Source organism: Podarcis liolepis (genome assembly GCF_965112155.1).
Source record: "Podarcis liolepis genome assembly, chromosome: 14".
NCBI classification, from domain to species: Eukaryota; Metazoa; Chordata; class Lepidosauria; order Squamata; family Lacertidae; genus Podarcis; species Podarcis liolepis.
The window spans coordinates 53,578,374-53,594,514 of record NC_139569.1 but is presented as its reverse complement, the minus strand read 5'-3'; the positions used below and the strand labels follow the sequence as shown (position 1 = coordinate 53,594,514).

The window sequence follows — 16,141 nt, the reverse complement described above, 5'->3', positions numbered from 1 at the left end:
GGGAGACAGTGCTCCTGAAGGTAGGAGTCTATCACTGGATGAAGATGATCATCCAAATGTCATAGACCAAATGGAGCAAACAGCACGCAGACCTAGTGGTGGGAGGAAAAAAATCCTTAAATAAGAGACACGGGGGGATGATTAATGGACTTCAATGTCTGTACACTAATGCGCAAAGCATGGGAAATAAACAAGATGAGCTTGAGCTCTTGGTACAACAAACTAAATATGACATAATAGGCGTCACTGAAACCTGGTGGGATAAGTCCCATGATTGGAATGTAATAATGGGGGAATACAATCTATTTCAGAGAAACAGACCAGACAAGAAAGGAGGAGGAGTGGCGTTATATGTCAGGGATGTGTATACCTGTGAAGAGATCCAAGATTTAGAACCTCAAAGCCAAAGTGAGAGCATTTGGGTCAAAATTAAGGGAGAGAAGAATAACAGAGACCTCATTGTGGGAGTTTACTATAGATCCCCAAGCCAAACGGAGGACATAGATGATGCCTTCCTGGAACAGATGGCCAAGCATGCAAAAGGAAGGGAGATAGTAGTAATGGGGGACTTCAATTACCCGGATATTTGTTGGATGTCAAACTCAGCCAAGAGCATAAGGTCAAACAGATTCCTCACTGGCCTTGCAGACAACTTCATTGTCCAGAAAGTGGGAGAAGCAACAAGAGGAACAGCCATTTTAGATCTGGTCCTAACCAATGTTGATGACCTGGTTAGTGGGGTAGAAGTGGAAGGATCATTAGGCGCGAGTGATCATGCTCTTCTGAAGTTTACTATACAGCGGAAAGGAGCAGCCAAGCATACTAGGACTCAATTTCTTGACTTTAAGAAAGCTGACTTCATAAAACTTAGGGAAGTGCTGGGTGAGATCCCATGGACAGTAATACTAAAAGGAAAGGGAGTTCATGATGGCTGGGAGTTTGTTAAGAGAGAGATAGTAAAAGCACAACGTCAGGCAATACCAATGAGACGGAAACATGGAAGGTGCCTAAAGAAGCCAGGGTGGCTATCTAAAGAACTTTTAACTGAGTTAAGATTAAAAAAGGATGTGTACAAAAAATGGAAAAGGGGGGAAACCACCAAAGAGGAATTCAAACAAATAGCCAGCACGTGTAGACACAAAGTCAGAAAAGCTAAAGCACAGAATGAACTCAGGCTTGCTAGAGAGGTTAAAAGCAACAAAAAAGGCTTTTATGGGTATGTTCATAGCAAAAGGAAGAACAAAGAAACAGTGGGGTCACTCAGAGGAGAAGATGGTGAAATTCAAACAGGGGACACAGAAAGGGCTGAACTCCTCAATGCCTTCTTTGCCTCAGTCTTCTCCGATAAAGAAAACAATGCCCGACCTGAAGAATTTGGAGCAAATGATTCAGCAAAGGAAACACAGCCCAGAATAACTAAGGAGATAGTACAAGAATACTTGGCTAGTTTAGATGTATTCAAGTCTCCAGGGCCAAATGAACTGCATCCAAGAGTATTAAAAGAACTGGCAGATGTGATCTCAGAACCACTGGCAGTCATCTTTGAGAATTCCTGGAGAACAGGCGAAGTTCCGGCAGACTGGAGGAGGGCAAATGTTGTCCCTATTTTCAAAAAGGGGGAAAGAGAGGACCCAAATAATTACTGCCCAGTCAGTCTGACATCAATACCAGGGAAGATTCTGGAGCAGATCATTAAGCAAACAGTGTGTGAGCACCTAGAAAGGAATGCTGTGATCACCAATAGTCAGCATGGATTTCTGAAAAATAAGTCATGTCAGACTAACCTGATCTCATTTTTTGATAGAATTACAAGCCTGGTAGATGAAGGGAACGCAGTGGATGTAGCCTACCTTGATTTCAGCAAGGCATTTGACAAGGTGCCCCATGATATTCTTGTAAAGAAGCTGGTAAAATGCGGTCTTGACTATGCTACCACTCAGTGGATTTGTAACTGGCTGACTGACCGAACCCAAAGGGTGCTCATCAATGGTTCCTCTTCATCCTGGAGAAGAGTGACTAGTGGGGTGCCACAGGGTTCTGTCTTGGGCCCGGTCTTATTCAACATCTTTATCAACGACTTGGATGATGGACTCAAGGGCATCCTGATCGAATTTGCAGATGACACCAAACAGGGAGGGGTGGCTAACACCCCAGAGGACAGGATCACACTTCAAAACGACCTTGACAGATTAGAGAACTGGGCCAAAACAAACAAGATGAATTTTAACAAGGAGAAATGTAAAGTATTGCACTTGGGCAAAAAAAATTGAGAGGCACAAATACAAGATGGGTGACACCTGGCTTGAGAGCAGTACATGTGAAAAGGATCTAGGAGTCTTGGTTGACCACAAACTTGACATGAGCCAACAGTGTGACGCGGCAGCTAAAAAAGCCAATGCAATTCTGGGCTGCATCAATAGGAGTATAGCATCTAGATCAAGGGAAGTAATAGTGCCACTGTATTCTCCTCTGGTCAGACCTCACCTGGAGTACTGTGTCCAGTTCTGGGCACCACAGTTCAAGAAGGACACTGACAAACTGGAACGTGTCCAGAGGAGGGCAACCAAAATGGTCAAAGGCCTGGAAACGATGCCTTATGAGGAACGACTAAGGGAGCTGGGCATGTTTAGCCTGGAGAAGAGGAGGTTAAGGGGTGATATGATAGCCATGTTCAAATATATAAAAGGATGTCACATAGAGGAGGGAGAAAGGTTGTTTTCTGCTGCTCCAGAGAAGCGGACACGGAGCAATGGATCCAAACTACAAGAAAGAAGATTCCACCTAAACATTAGGAAGAACTTCCTGACAGTAAGAGCTGTTTGACAGTGGAATTTGCTGCCAAGGAGTGTGGTGGAGTCTCCTTTTTTGGAGGTCTTTAAGCAGAGGCTTGACAACCATATGTCAGGAGTGCTCTGATGGTGTTTCCTGCTTGGCAGGGGGTTGGACTCGATGGCCCTTGTGGTCTCTTCCAACTCTATGATTCTATGAATTGACTTCTGCATGTAATAAGAGAATTTTACAAAATTAACACAACTGAACAACCTATGAGAGATAAAGTTAAGTGTGCGGTTGTAATGTAATTTAGGAACCACAATGGGGGGACTGGAAGTCATGTCGGAATTTGTGATGTGTGAATTCAGTCTTTTCTTTTTTTGTAATGAGTGTTGATTTTGGATTGCCTTTTGTTGATCATTGCGTTTTGTTTTGTTTTGTTTTGTACCTGTTTTATTTTTAAAACTAACAACACATTTTTTAAAAAAATTGTTGTAGCTTGCCCTGGGACCGCAGCATGAAGGACCGTGGTGATTAACGGTGTCTTTTTCTTTTCTCTTCTCTCCGGAACAGGCAACCAAGCAATTCCTTGAAGAGATTAACAAGTGGACAGTCCAATACAATGTGTCTCCCCTCTCTTGGAATGTGGCAGTCAAATTCCTCATGGCCAGGAAATTCGATGTCCTGCGAGCGATCGAGCTCTTCCATTCCTACAGGGTAAGGGGATCAATTCCTCCCCGGAAATGGAGGGAGAGAGCTGGAGAGACCTCATGGCTCACGAGGAGACCCTTCCAGGAGCCCAAAGGGACTTCAGGGAGGGCAGAGGAGAGGGCTTTGTGGAGGCTGCTCAGCCTCCCTGCCTAACAGCTGATGTGAAGGGTTGCCTGGCAGCTGCCACTTTTCACGTCCCAGAGCTTCAGTTCCAATTGTGGTTATTTTGGGTACTATATTTTTAATCTGGCTTTGCAGAGAGAGTGCATTTAAAGCAGGGGTAGGCAACCTGAGGCCCGTGGGCCAGATGTAGCCCAATCGCCTTCTCAATCCGGCCTGCGAACAGTCCAGGAATCAGCGTGTTTTTACATGAGTAGAATGTCCTTTTATTTAAAATGCATCTCTGGGTTATTTGTGGGGCATAGGAATTCGTTCATATCCACCCCCCCAAAAAATATAGTCCGCACATGGTCTGAGGGATGGTGGACCGGCCCCCTGCTGAAAAAGGTTGCTGACCCCTGATTTAAAGGGTATCTAGAGGGTGCTTCCACTTACGTGATTTTCACTTATGTGCCAGAACATGTGGGGAGTTCCCTGTACTAAAAAAGATTAAAATTTCTATCAGCATTTCAAAGTGTCTGGGGAGGCCTGTCTAAACAAAAATGTTTTCAGCAGGTGCTGCTGGACTCCAGCTCCACTCAGCCCCACCCAGAGGGCTACTGGTCTGAGTGGACGAAGGATCCCCACCTTGGTTGCAGACAATAACAGAGTCTTTTCTTTCCTCCTAGGAAACCAGGCTGAAGGAAGGGATCGTGAAGCTGAAGCCTCATGAGGAACCTCTCCGCTCAGAGCTGCTTAGTGGAAAGTTCACCATCCTGGTGAGTAAGGTGCTTTGCTTGGGCAGACAGAGCTGTGGATAACTGTGGAAGTTGGGCTTCCTGTTTGCGGAGGCAGGGGACACATGTCTCCATAGTGTGGTTTTAGATCATAGAATCATAAAATTGTAGAGTTGGAAGGGACCCCAAGGGTCATCTAGTCCAACCCCCTGCAATGCAGGAATTACAGCTGGCCATCCAACCTCTGCTTGTAAAACTCCAAGGAAGGAGAGTCCACCACCTGCCAAGAGTGTCCATCCTACTGTTGAACAGCTCTTACCATCAGAAAGTTCTTCCTGATGTTGAATCAGAATCTCCTTTCTTGTAACTTGAAGCTATGGGTTCGAGTCCTACCCTCCAGAGCAGGAGAAAACAAGCTTGTTCCATCTTCCGCATGACAGCCCTTAAGATATTTGAAGATGGTTATCATATCTCCTCTTAGTCTCCTCTTTTCCAGGCTAAACATACCCAGCTCCTTCAACTGCTCCTCATAAGGCTTCGTCTCCAGACCTTGCATCATCTTGGTTGCCCTCCTTTGCACACCTTCCAGCTTGTCAACACCCTTCTTAAATTGTGGTGCCCAGAAATGGACATAGTATGTATTCCAAGTGTGGTCTGAGTAAGGCAGAATAGAGCAAGAATTTGACTTCCCTTGATCTGAGCACTAGACTTCCTTCTGTTGATTCAGAATAGCATTAACTTGTTTGCTGCTGCATCACACTGTTGACTTATATTAAGCTTGTGGTCCACCAAGACCCCTAGATGCATTTCACATGTACTACTAGTAAACCAGGTGTCCCCCCCATCTTATACTTGTGCATCTGGTTCTTCCTGCCTAAGTGCAGAATCTTACATTTCTCCCTGTTGAAATTCATTTTGTTAGCTTGTGCTCAGTTCTCCAATCTGTTACGGTCATCTTGATTCCTGATTCTGTCTTTTGTGGCATCAGCTACCCTTCCCTGATTGGTGTCTTCTGCAAATTTGATGAACATCCCTTCAATTCCTTCATCCAAGTCATTTATAAACACATTGAACAACAATGAGCCTGGGACACAACACTGTGGTACCCCACTTGTCACTTTTTTCCAGGATGATGAAGAACCATTAATGAGTACTCTTTTACTCTTTGGGTTTGGTCAGTCAACAAGTCACAAATCTACCTAACTGTTATCTTGTTCAACCCACATTTTACCAGCTCCCTTGCAAGAATATCATGGGGACTTTGTCAAAAACGTTACTGAAGTCAAGTTACACTATGTCCACCAAATTCCCCTGATCCCCCAAGCTTGTAACTCCATCAAAAAAAGAAATGAGATTTGTTTAGCATGACTTGCTTCTGAGGAACCCATGTTGTGTTTTAGTAATCACAGCATCCACAAATGTGGGAGGGCAGATTGTTTATAACAGTGCTTCTTATTAAACTTGGGTCCTTAGCTGTTGTTGAACTACAACTCCCATCATTCCTAGCTAGCTGAGGATCCAAGTTTGAGAAACACTGGGAGCCTGCTGAGTCACCCAGTGGCCCATCTAGTCCAGTTCCCACAGTGGCCAACTGGGTGCTGAGAAGCCCGCAAGCAGGATCCAAGCACAGGAGCCCTCTCCCTTCTTGTAGTTTCCAACAACTGCTCTTCAGAAGTGCTGCTGTCTCCAACTGTGGAGGCAGAGCAGAGCCATCCTGGCTGGTAGCCCTTGATAGCCTCCTCCTCCTCCTCCTCCTCCTCCTCCATGAATTGGTCCAATCTTAGCTGATGACTATCCCTGCTTCTGGAGGGAGGGAGTTCCATCCTTGAACTCTGCATTGTGTGAAGAAGGACTTCCTTTTATCTGTCTGGAGTTTCACTCTGCTTTCCCCGCATCGCATCCTATTCATGAATCAACAGCGTCATAATTACTTTGGCCCTCAGAGCTGCTTGTTTGGTTTATTAGGTTTATCTCCTTTGTTTTCCTCCAAGGAGGTTCAGGCCCTGTAGATCACTTCTGCCTGTCGACATTTTTTATCCTTGCCGCAACCCTGTGAGGTAGGCTGGCAACCCCTGCTTTGCCTCAGCGTTCCACGCCATCAGGTAGAAAACATGCGCAATCTCATCTGATCCGAAAGCTAAGCAAGGTCAGGCCTGTTTAGTGCCTGGATGGGACCCCCCCTGGGAACACCAGGTGCCACGGGCTTCTGCTGGGATAGCTCAGTCGGTAGAGCATGAGACTCTTTAATCTCAGCCACGGGTTCCAGCCCCATGTTGGGCATTGCAGGGGGTGGACTAGATGACCCTCATGGTTCCTTCCCACTCTATAGTTCTAGGATTCTAGGATTTGGTCATGCAACAGCCAGAATTCCAAAGTGGCTTTGAACGGATTTTGACTTTTTATGCCTCTGCAGCGACTGATCTGTCCCTCTTCTGCTTCATTGCTGATCTTTTATCTCTGGCATTTTTGCAGAGCGTACGAGATCCCACTGGAGCATCGATTGCCCTCTTCACTGCCAAGTTGCACCATCCCAACAAAAGCATCCAACATGTGGTCCTCCAAGCGCTCTTCTACTTGCTGGACAGAGCTGTGGAGAGGTGAGTAGAAGACTTTCCATCCCTGTGGGGTTTGCTTCTTTCAGATGACCGCACTTCAATAATGTGTGTGTTTTCCCCTTTGGCATCCTGTGTGCAGCTTTTTTGCAGCGTTGCCTTCTCATCTGACCCAGAATGAGACCCATATAAGAATACAAGCAAAGCCTTGTGGATCTGGCCAGTGGCCCATCTAGTCCAGCGTCCTGTTCTCACAGGGGCTAAACAGATGCCCCTGGGAAACCTGTAAAGAGGACCTGAGTGCAAGAGTCCTCTCCCTTCCTTCGGCTTCCAGCAAGGGGTCTTCAGAAGAGCTTACTGCCGTCAGTTGTGGAGGCAGAGCAGAGCCCTCAGGGCTCGTAACCACAGAGAGTCCTCTCCTCCATGAAGCTGTCTAATCCTTGGTGGCCATCACTGCCCCCTTCAGGAGGGAGTTCCATAGTTCAGCTCTGTGCTGTGTGAAGAAGGACTTTCTTCTATCTGCCCTGAATCTCCCAACATTCAGCTGGAAGCCCACAAATTTCAGTGTTATAAGAGAGAGAGAAAAAAACTTTCCTCCATCCCTTTCTCCTTGCAATGCATAATTTTATAAACTTCTGTCATGAAGAAGAGTGCGTGTTAATTCTGGATAACTTCAGTCAAATAGTTAAGCACATCCTTTTTCCTGTTAAATTAAAATACTTAACATTGACTGGTTTATGATCTCAAGGATCACAAGGACCAAAAGCCCATCTTGTCCTGTCTCTCATGGTGGCCAACAAGATGCTTCTTGCGAAGGCCACAAGCAGGACATGATTCATCAGCGATCTCTCCCTGTTACTTTCCTCCAAAGGGTATTCAGTCATCTGCTGCCTCTGATCCTGGAGGTTCAATGTAGTAATCATGACTTAATGGCCAATGACAGACCTCTCCTCCTTCATGGATTGGTCTTACCTCCTTTTAAAGCCTTCTGAGTTGGTTGCCCTCACCTTAACCTCTGGCAACCTTCCTATCAATTAATCCTGGGCTGTTTGCAGAAATACTTCCTTTTCTCTCTGCCAAACATGGGAGGACCCTGAGCTCTCATGGAATGAGAGTGGGAGAACATCTCCCTATTCACCAGGTGTCATTTTAGAAACCTATAAGCAGCATCCTAAACATCTCAGGTTCTGCTGATTTTTCCATTTCTGTCCTCATTCCTATACAATGGATATGCTGTTGGGCTGTTACCAAAGTCCTAATTTGTGCACACTTTCTCTTTTCTACCCCCTGCCAGCTTCGAAACTCAGCGAAATGGCCTGGTATTTATATATGACATGGCAGGCTCCCACTATACCAACTTTGAGCTGGATCTCAGCAAGAAAATCCTGAACCTTCTGAAGGTAAAAGGAAGGGCCATTGGTGTCGGGGGGGGGGGGGGCAACCTCTGTTTCTGCCAAGGGCTGCACTCCTGTGGAGTTGACCCATACCCACGGCTGTGTGCTGGCTATGGGCAGGGATGAAACCAGTGGTGGACTGGGTCACCCACCCCAGTAGGCAGGACCCCCTTTTCTCTCTTTCTCTGTCCTGCCCCTTCTCTATCTGTCACCCCCCTTTCCCCTCTCTCATTCTCACTGGCTCCCTGCCCAGAAGCCTTAAGCAATTGCTTGTCAAGGGCTGTGGGAAGGAGGCCAAGGCCTGTCGGCTACAGAGACCTGGATGGATCCTGCAGTCGCTTGGAGTTCTGTCCTCCCTCTCATTGCGGAGGTTCCCCTTGGTTTGGCTAACATTATGGCATGAGGGGAGGCATCAGGAACGGGGCATTTTACGGAGTAAATAAATGGGGTAGCCGTCAAGGTGGCTCTTGGCTCGGAAAGATGGCAAAGTAGCCACGAGGATTGTGTCTTCCTCAGCCTGTGATGTCCCTCCAGACGTTGTTGCACTACAAGTCCCATCAGCCTTTGCAGTGGTCATGCTGGATGTGGCTGATGGGAGCTGTGGTCCAACAGCAACTGGAGGCCACCTGGATGGGCCAGACTGACCTTGTCTCTGGCCTCCCCCTTGCTGACCTTGGGAGGGGGAAGCAGCTGGAGGAAGGCTGTGATGCTGCTCTTAAAGGCTTAAAGGGTAATGGGCCTGGGAGTAGGGTAGTCCTTCCGTCAGTAGCCAGCATGTCTAGTGGTTAGACCATTGGATAAAGACCTGGGAGACCAGGGTTCAAATACCTGCTCGATCAGAGAGCTCCCTGGGTGACCTTGGGGCAGTCGCAGCCTCACAGCCTAACCTACCTCACAGGGTTGTTGGGAGGGGCAGGGAACCTGGTGTGCCACCATCAGTTCTTTAGAGTAAACGTGGGCTATAAATGTGGATAATGGTGGCAGGAAGAGCCATAATAGTAGCAGCCAAGAGGCATAGCTGTCAACTTACAGATTTGAAAATAAGGGACCAGCAGCCTCAAAAATAAGGGATCAGCAGCCAAAATAAGGGATTTTAGTCAACCAGCTGAAATACAAAGTTAAATAATTTTGGAGAGCAGCGCCGGTTTTTGGAGAGCAGCGCCGGTTTTTAGCCCTTCGTTTCCAGAGGTTGCTGCTCAAGACACGAGCTGATGAAACACTGCAATTAAATAACTACAAGCAGCAACCACTTTTTGCACAAAACAAAGTCCAAGCTACGAAGATGCTGCTGCAGTTCTGTATCTTTTCTCTCATGCTCCATCTGCAGCTCTCAGTTCCATCAGGTGGGGCGGAAGGAAGGGGGGGGGAATAGCGCCCGAAGTAAACCCACAGATCAGACCATCTATGCTAGTCTACCACTACAAATCTATGGGAGAAGCGCTTGCGGTCCTTCCTCCGCTTTCCCCCTCTATGGTTAACCCTTGGAACACCTGCCCGCGCCTCCGCCTCTGCCTCCTCCTCCTCTCTCTGAACTGCTTTCTCTATGGTTGCCCTCGCTCTCCTTTCAAGGCTCCTCGGCAATTCATAGGGCGCACCAGGCTGCCCATCTCATCCGGGTCCTTTGGCGGCGCAGCCGCAGTACGGCCAATCGGGGGTGGTGGCGGTGACAGGCAGAGGGGAGGCCCCAGGCAGAGACGCTCAGTTTGGCAGCCGCGAGGAGGATGGTGGCGGAAGGGTCCGAGGCTCCCGCCAGTCCCGGTGGGGAGGGGCTCCCGGGGGCCGAGGCTGGTGAGAGGAGGCTGGAGGGGGGCGAGCCGAGCAGCCAAGCAACACAGTTGGAGCCTCCCTCCTCCCTGGCCGGCAGGGAGGGAGAGAGGGAGAGGAGCTGCTTCCTTTGAAACCCGGGAAATTTAGAATCATAGAGTTGGAATAGACCACAAGGGCCATCGAGTCCAACCCCCTGCCAAGCAGGAAACACCATCAGAGCACTCCTGACATATGGTTGTCAAGCCTCTGCTTAAAGACCTCCAAAGAAGGAGTCTCCACCACACTCCTTGGCAGCAAATTCCACTGTCAAACAGCTCTTACTGTCAGGAAGTTCTTCCTAATGTTTAGGTGGAATCTTCTTTCTTGTAGTTTGGATCCATTGCTCCGTGTCCGCTTCTCTGGAGCAGCAGAAAACAACCTTTCTGCCTCCTCTATGTGACATCCTTTTATATATTTGAATATGGCTATCATATCACCCCTTAACCTCCTCTTCTCCAGGCTAAACATGCCCAGCTCCCTTAGCCGTTCCTCATAAGGCATCGTTTCCAGGCCTTTGACCATTTTGGTTGCCCTCCTCTGGACACGTTCCAGTTTGTCAGTGTCCTTCTTGAAGGGACATCATAAATAAGGGTCAGCAGTGGGACACGGCACTGGGATAAGGGAGTTTCCCACCAAATAAGGGACGGTTGACAGCTATGCCAAGAGGTAAGGTATCAAAGATTCTGTATGATTAAGAACATAAGGAGAGCCTTCTGGATGAGGCCCATGGCCCTTCCCGTCTAGCATCTTGTTCCCACAGCAGCCATCAGATGGCTGCAGGAAACGCACAAGCAGGACCCAGGCCCAAGAGCCGCCTCCCCGCCTGTGGTCTCCAGCAACCAGCATTCAGAAGCATTATTCCCTCTGGCCAGGAGAAGGAGCAGAACCCTCCTGGCTAGTAGCCATTGAGAGCCTGCTCCTCCATGAATGGGTCTAATACTTTTTTAAAGCTGTCCCAAGTTCTTTTTAAATGCCCCCTGAATCTTCCAACCTTAAGATGTATTGGCTGTCCACATGTTTTAATGTTATGGGAGAAGGAGAAAAACTTTTCTCTTTCTCCCTGTCATTGATCTTTTTATAGACTTCTCTCATGTTGCCTCCCTTACCTCCCTTTTCTCTTGGGACTAAAAAGTCCCAAATGGTGCAACGTTTCCTTGTTGATTCCCCCCCCCCTTTACACTCTTAAGCATGTTGCTCTTAGAAGGTGTCTACTTTAAAAAATAAATAAATCCTGTTGGTATTTCACTTTTGAAGTGAAGTTGGTATTTCACTTTTTCACTCCTCTCTTGCGCAGTGACATCAGTGTGGTGCAGAGGATGTTTTCACCTGCACTGGAATACCAAGATATGCAGTCATGCCTTTTGGATGGTCCCTCATAAACTGGAGAAAGGGACATACAATGGTACCTTGGTAGTCGAACAGCTAGGCTCCTAAACAAATCAGCTCCCGAACACCGCAAACCCGGAAGTGAGTGCTCCGGTTTGTGAACGTTTTTCAGAAGCCGAGCGTCCAATGTGGCTTCCGTGGCTTCCGATTGAGTGCAGGAAGCTCCTGCAGTCAATCGGAAGCATCATCTTGGTTTTCAAACCATTTTGGGAGTCGAATGGACTTCGGAATGGATTAAGTTTGAGAACCAAGGTACCACTGTACTTAATTTAAACAAGTTTATCCACTAAGGCCTAAAGCACTGGGGATGTATCCAGTAAAGGCTGTACCCAGACTAGGCCTATTGAACAGTCATGCCTGTCATTTTTAAATGGGTCTAGTCTGAGTGGGGCTAACATGGAACACAATCCACCAACTGGCTGATGAGATGCTGGTGAATTGGCAAATCACAGATATGGAACACAAATGCAGAACCAAAGAGGTCATCACCTTGGACAGGATGACAGCAGTCCCTGTGGTTCAGTCAAGGCATTTGAAGCCATTTTCCAGAAAAGTCAGAAGCAACCATTTCCTCTATTTAATTGACCTTTTTTAAAAAACAAAAAAACAAAATTAAAATAATATAAATAAAAAAGAGCATTTGAGGTTCCATAAATATGTTCATCCAATTAAAAGTGAGTCAGTTAATTACCCTGGAGCAGTGGAGTGCTTGTTCAAAATCGGAGCCTATGTCATGGAAACTCTCTCTGTCCCTTAAGCCCGAATAGGAAGACCGTGCAGCGGAAATATGTTCTCTCCCCACCCCGTTAGGACTCCTTTTTATTTAGTTCATTGTTTCACAACAAAAATGCAAAGAGCAATGGCCTTTTACTGAGTCAAACCATTGTTCCATCTAGCTCAGTATTGCCTACACTGACCAACAGCAGCTTTCCAGGGTTTCAGCTTTCCAGGGTTTCTCTCCCGGCCACACCTGGAAATGCTGTTGGGGAGGGAACTTTTCCCTGCATGTAAAGCAGTGACAATAACCACAACCTCCCCCCAACAAAATTCTCTTGTTGGTTTGCCAGGGAGGGAGGAGTTGCAAAGGGACTGCAAAATTGCCTTCCAGGTTTCTCTTCATCTTCTGTGGAGCCCTGAAACCTCACTTTGCCATCTTTGCATATACTTGGGTCTCCCTCTGTTGGCCACAGGAGGAGAAAGCAAAAAGGTTGGCAAGAGGGTGTTGCTGTCTTGCTCACAATCCAGATTGATTCCCGTTTGGCTGCTGGCACTCAAGCCAGTTGCCCGACTTTCCGAGACACCTGTGGAAATCCTTCCTATTGGACCAGCACTTTGAGGTGTTGGCTGAAATGTTATATGGCTGTCTCCAACTAAGTTCTTCTCAGGGTAGACCGATTGCAGTTAAGGAGACTAAGTTGTGCCCATGAATTTCAGTGGGCTTACTCTCAAGTCAGACTAGAGTGAGTTATAGTCCTGCAATAAGGCTGAGTGAGCCTTCGACACTTCAGGCAGCAGCTGCTGGAGGGGAGCAGCTGAGCCCCCGGCAATCCATCTCCTTGGGAAGACAGAGTCGCATGGTGGTGCGGCTTGTTGGCCCCCTCCCCTCGGTAAAGCGGCCTGCTCCCCTCAGGTGTACTAGAGGATACACCTGAGGTAAGTTTCAGATTCTGCACATGGCAGGCAGATTTGATTTGGTCCTTTGCCTGAGGCAGCCGGATGTCTGGGGCTTACTCTGGAAAAAACATAAACAATTGGCCTCTGCCTCATAAGAAGCACCTGCTGGATCAGGTCCCTGTGGCCCATCCAGTGGCCAGCCAGATGCCTCTCTGGGGGAAGTCCGCAAGCAGGGCTGGAGCGCAAGGTCACAATTCTGTCCCCTTGCGATGCTCAGCAGCTGGTCCTCACAGGCGTCGCTTTCTCTGTCTATAGGTCAGGCAGGGCAGAGCTGTTGGGCCATAGCCATCCATAGGCTTCTCCAGAAACCTTGTGTGTGCGTCAAGTGGCTCCCTGTCATGGATAATGCTGAGAGCGATTCAGAAACATAAATTTCCTCCTCCAAACTGTTCTTCCCTGCCTCTTCTCAGGGAGCCTTCCCAGCCCGTCTCAAGAAGGTATTCATTGTGGGTGCTCCTATGTGGTTCCGAGTTCCATACTCCATCATCAGCCTGCTGCTTAAAGAGAAACTCCGGGAAAGGGTGAGTTCACCATCTCCATTGTGCTGCTCCTCCTCCTCCTCCTTCTTCCTACTGCTACTGTTGTTACTATTACTGTTGTTATTAGTTATTGTCTGCCCTTTCCCCTAAGCTCCTAGGGCAAGCTGCAACAATCAAAACACAGTATTAAAAACAGTTTAAAACAACTTGCAATAGCTGAAATAAGGTGGGATCCAAAAATATGCACCTCAAGTGTCACAAGCCAAGATAAAGAGGTGCATCTTCAGTGTTCGCCGGAAGCTACCGTATTTTCGCTCCATAAGACGCACCTAGTTTTTAGAGGGGGAAAGCAAGGAAAAAATATATTCTGCGCAGAGCATGTAAGAGGCTCTCGCTTTTTTTGCTTTAAAGCCTTCCGTCCCTCCTCCCGCTTCGCTGAGAAGCCAGCAGAGCAAGAGCAATAGCTGTGCAGCGCCTCTTCTGCTGGCTTCCCAGCAAAGCGGGATGAGGGACGAAAGGGAGCCCTTCCAAGGAAGCGCTGAGCAGAGCCTGGCAGCGGCTCTTGCTGGCTTTTCCGGGAGGTGTGGGAAGGGACAGAGGACAGCCTGTCAGTCCCTTCTCCCTCCTCAGGGAAAAGCCCCCAAGAGCCGCACTCCCTTTAAAGAGCCACGCGGAGCGTGTGTGTGGATCTTGGGCGCTTTTAAACAAACGCTCCACGCGGCTCTTTAAAGGGAGCACTGAGCAGAGCCTCCTGCCTGCATTCGCTCCATAAGACGCACACACATTTCCCCTTACTTTTTAGGAGGGAAAATGTTTGTCTTATGGAGCGATAAATGCGGTATGTAATGAAGGTGCCAGGTGCACCTCTGTGGGAAGGGTCTCCCACAACTTAGGGGCCACCTCAGAGAAGGCTCTCTCCCAGTCTCCCCTCCCCACCATGCCTGTGAGGATGAGGAAACAGCTAGAAGGGCCCCCTCTGTCAATCTCAGCACCTTGTAGGAGGTTTTGTGGGGGAGGAGGCAGTTTTCAGGTATGCGGGGCAGGGGCAGGGGGGCTGAGTAATTTATGGCTTTAAACACCCACCTGAGCACCTTGAATTGGGCCTGGAAACAAACTTGCAAGCAATGCCATCACCTGACTGCTGCATTTTGTTGTTGTTGTTTAGTTGTGTCCAACTCGCCTTCCAGGGCAGCCCCACGCAGAGTGCAGCGGAGGGTTCATGTTTTGCTGTGCCTCCCTTTCCACCTGCCCCCTCTCTTGTAGGTCCAGATGGTGAAGATGTCTGAGCTGAAGGAGTACCTGCCCCAAGAGTGTCTTCCCGAGTACTTGGGCGGATCCCTCAAACTAGATCCCCTCAGCTGGAACTGCAGGTTCCTCCCACAGCAGAACGGCCACCCGGACCCCCTTGATGAGCTGATTCTGGTGCCACTGGCACCCCCCCGGGACAACGGCTCGGTGCACACGCCGGGGCCAAAGGCCATGACGGTGCAGGAGGTGCTGGAGCATGTCACCCAGAAGCAGAAGCGGGGCATCTATGAGGAGTACGAAGGCATCCGGCGCAGGAGCCCGGCAGGAACATTTGCCTGCTCCTTGTAAGGGTTCAAGTGTGGCACTGGGGGCAAGAGGTGTGGCAGAAGGGGGAGGGTGATTGCTCCTGGCGCCCCCTGCCAGGGGAGCACCCATAGGATTCCGCAGTCTTGGGAAGAGAAACTCCCCTTTCCTCGCCCCACACAATGTCCAGTTTCATCCAATTTCTGCAACATTTCTTAGGTCTTCACTTGTAGCCTTGTTTGTGGCCTGCAGAGCACCAGGTGGTTGGCTCAGAGAACAATCAAACCAGCTCTTGACTGTGGTCAGTGTCAGGGTGTATCCTGTCATTTTTCAGGTACAGTGGGGAAATTTATCCCATGCGGCCATGTGCACAGGAATTAAGCTCTCCAAGAGATCCATATTGAAGAACATAAGAGGAGCCTGTCGGTTCAGCTCCACGGCCCATCACGTCCCGCCTCCTGTTCTCACAGTGTCCAGCCAGATGCCTCTCTGGGGGAAACCCACAAGCAGGATTTGGGCCCAAGAGCAGCCCTCCCCTCCTGTGGTCTTCAGCAACTGCCATTGAGAAGCCTTGCGGAGGTGGGGCAGAGCCACTGTGGCCCCCAATAGCCTCTCCTCCAAGGATTTGTCAAATCCTCTTTTAAAGCTGCCTAGACAGACGGCCTCCACTGCCTCTTGCCTGAGGAAGGACTTCCCTTTTATCCGTCCTAAATCTTCCAACACTCAGCTTCCTTGTATGTCCCTGAGTTTGTGTGTGTCTTTAATCCAGAGGCCCCACAAGGCCAGGTTCCCCATCTCCTTGTGTTGCACTCACTGTGCCTGCTCTTGCTTGCCACAGGTCTCCCTTCAACCAGGAGAAGAACAGATATGGGGATGTGCCGTGCCTTGACCAAACGAGGGTGAAGCTGTCCAAGCAATTCAGCTATCCAGAGGTAAGCTGGCTGAGGGTTTTGGCTCTGCAAAGCTGCCTTGTATTGAAT

General features: G+C 48.6%; 1 protein-coding gene across 3 annotated transcripts in view; it reads left to right on the top strand.

Moving 5' to 3' along the window:
• PTPN9 (protein tyrosine phosphatase non-receptor type 9) overlaps positions 1–16,141 on the top strand; it is a 77,050-nt gene that overhangs the window by 25,187 nt on the left and 35,722 nt on the right. For all 3 annotated transcript variants that reach the window (XM_083475799.1, XM_083475798.1, XM_083475800.1), the window contains 7 exons: positions 3,346–3,489; positions 4,272–4,361; positions 6,792–6,916; positions 8,166–8,271; positions 13,542–13,652; positions 14,874–15,202; positions 16,000–16,093. In XM_083475799.1, coding sequence (XP_083331925.1) covers positions 3,346–3,489; positions 4,272–4,361; positions 6,792–6,916; positions 8,166–8,271; positions 13,542–13,652; positions 14,874–15,202; positions 16,000–16,093 — 999 coding nt within the window. The remainder of the gene's footprint in view (positions 1–3,345; positions 3,490–4,271; positions 4,362–6,791; positions 6,917–8,165; positions 8,272–13,541; positions 13,653–14,873; positions 15,203–15,999; positions 16,094–16,141) is intronic.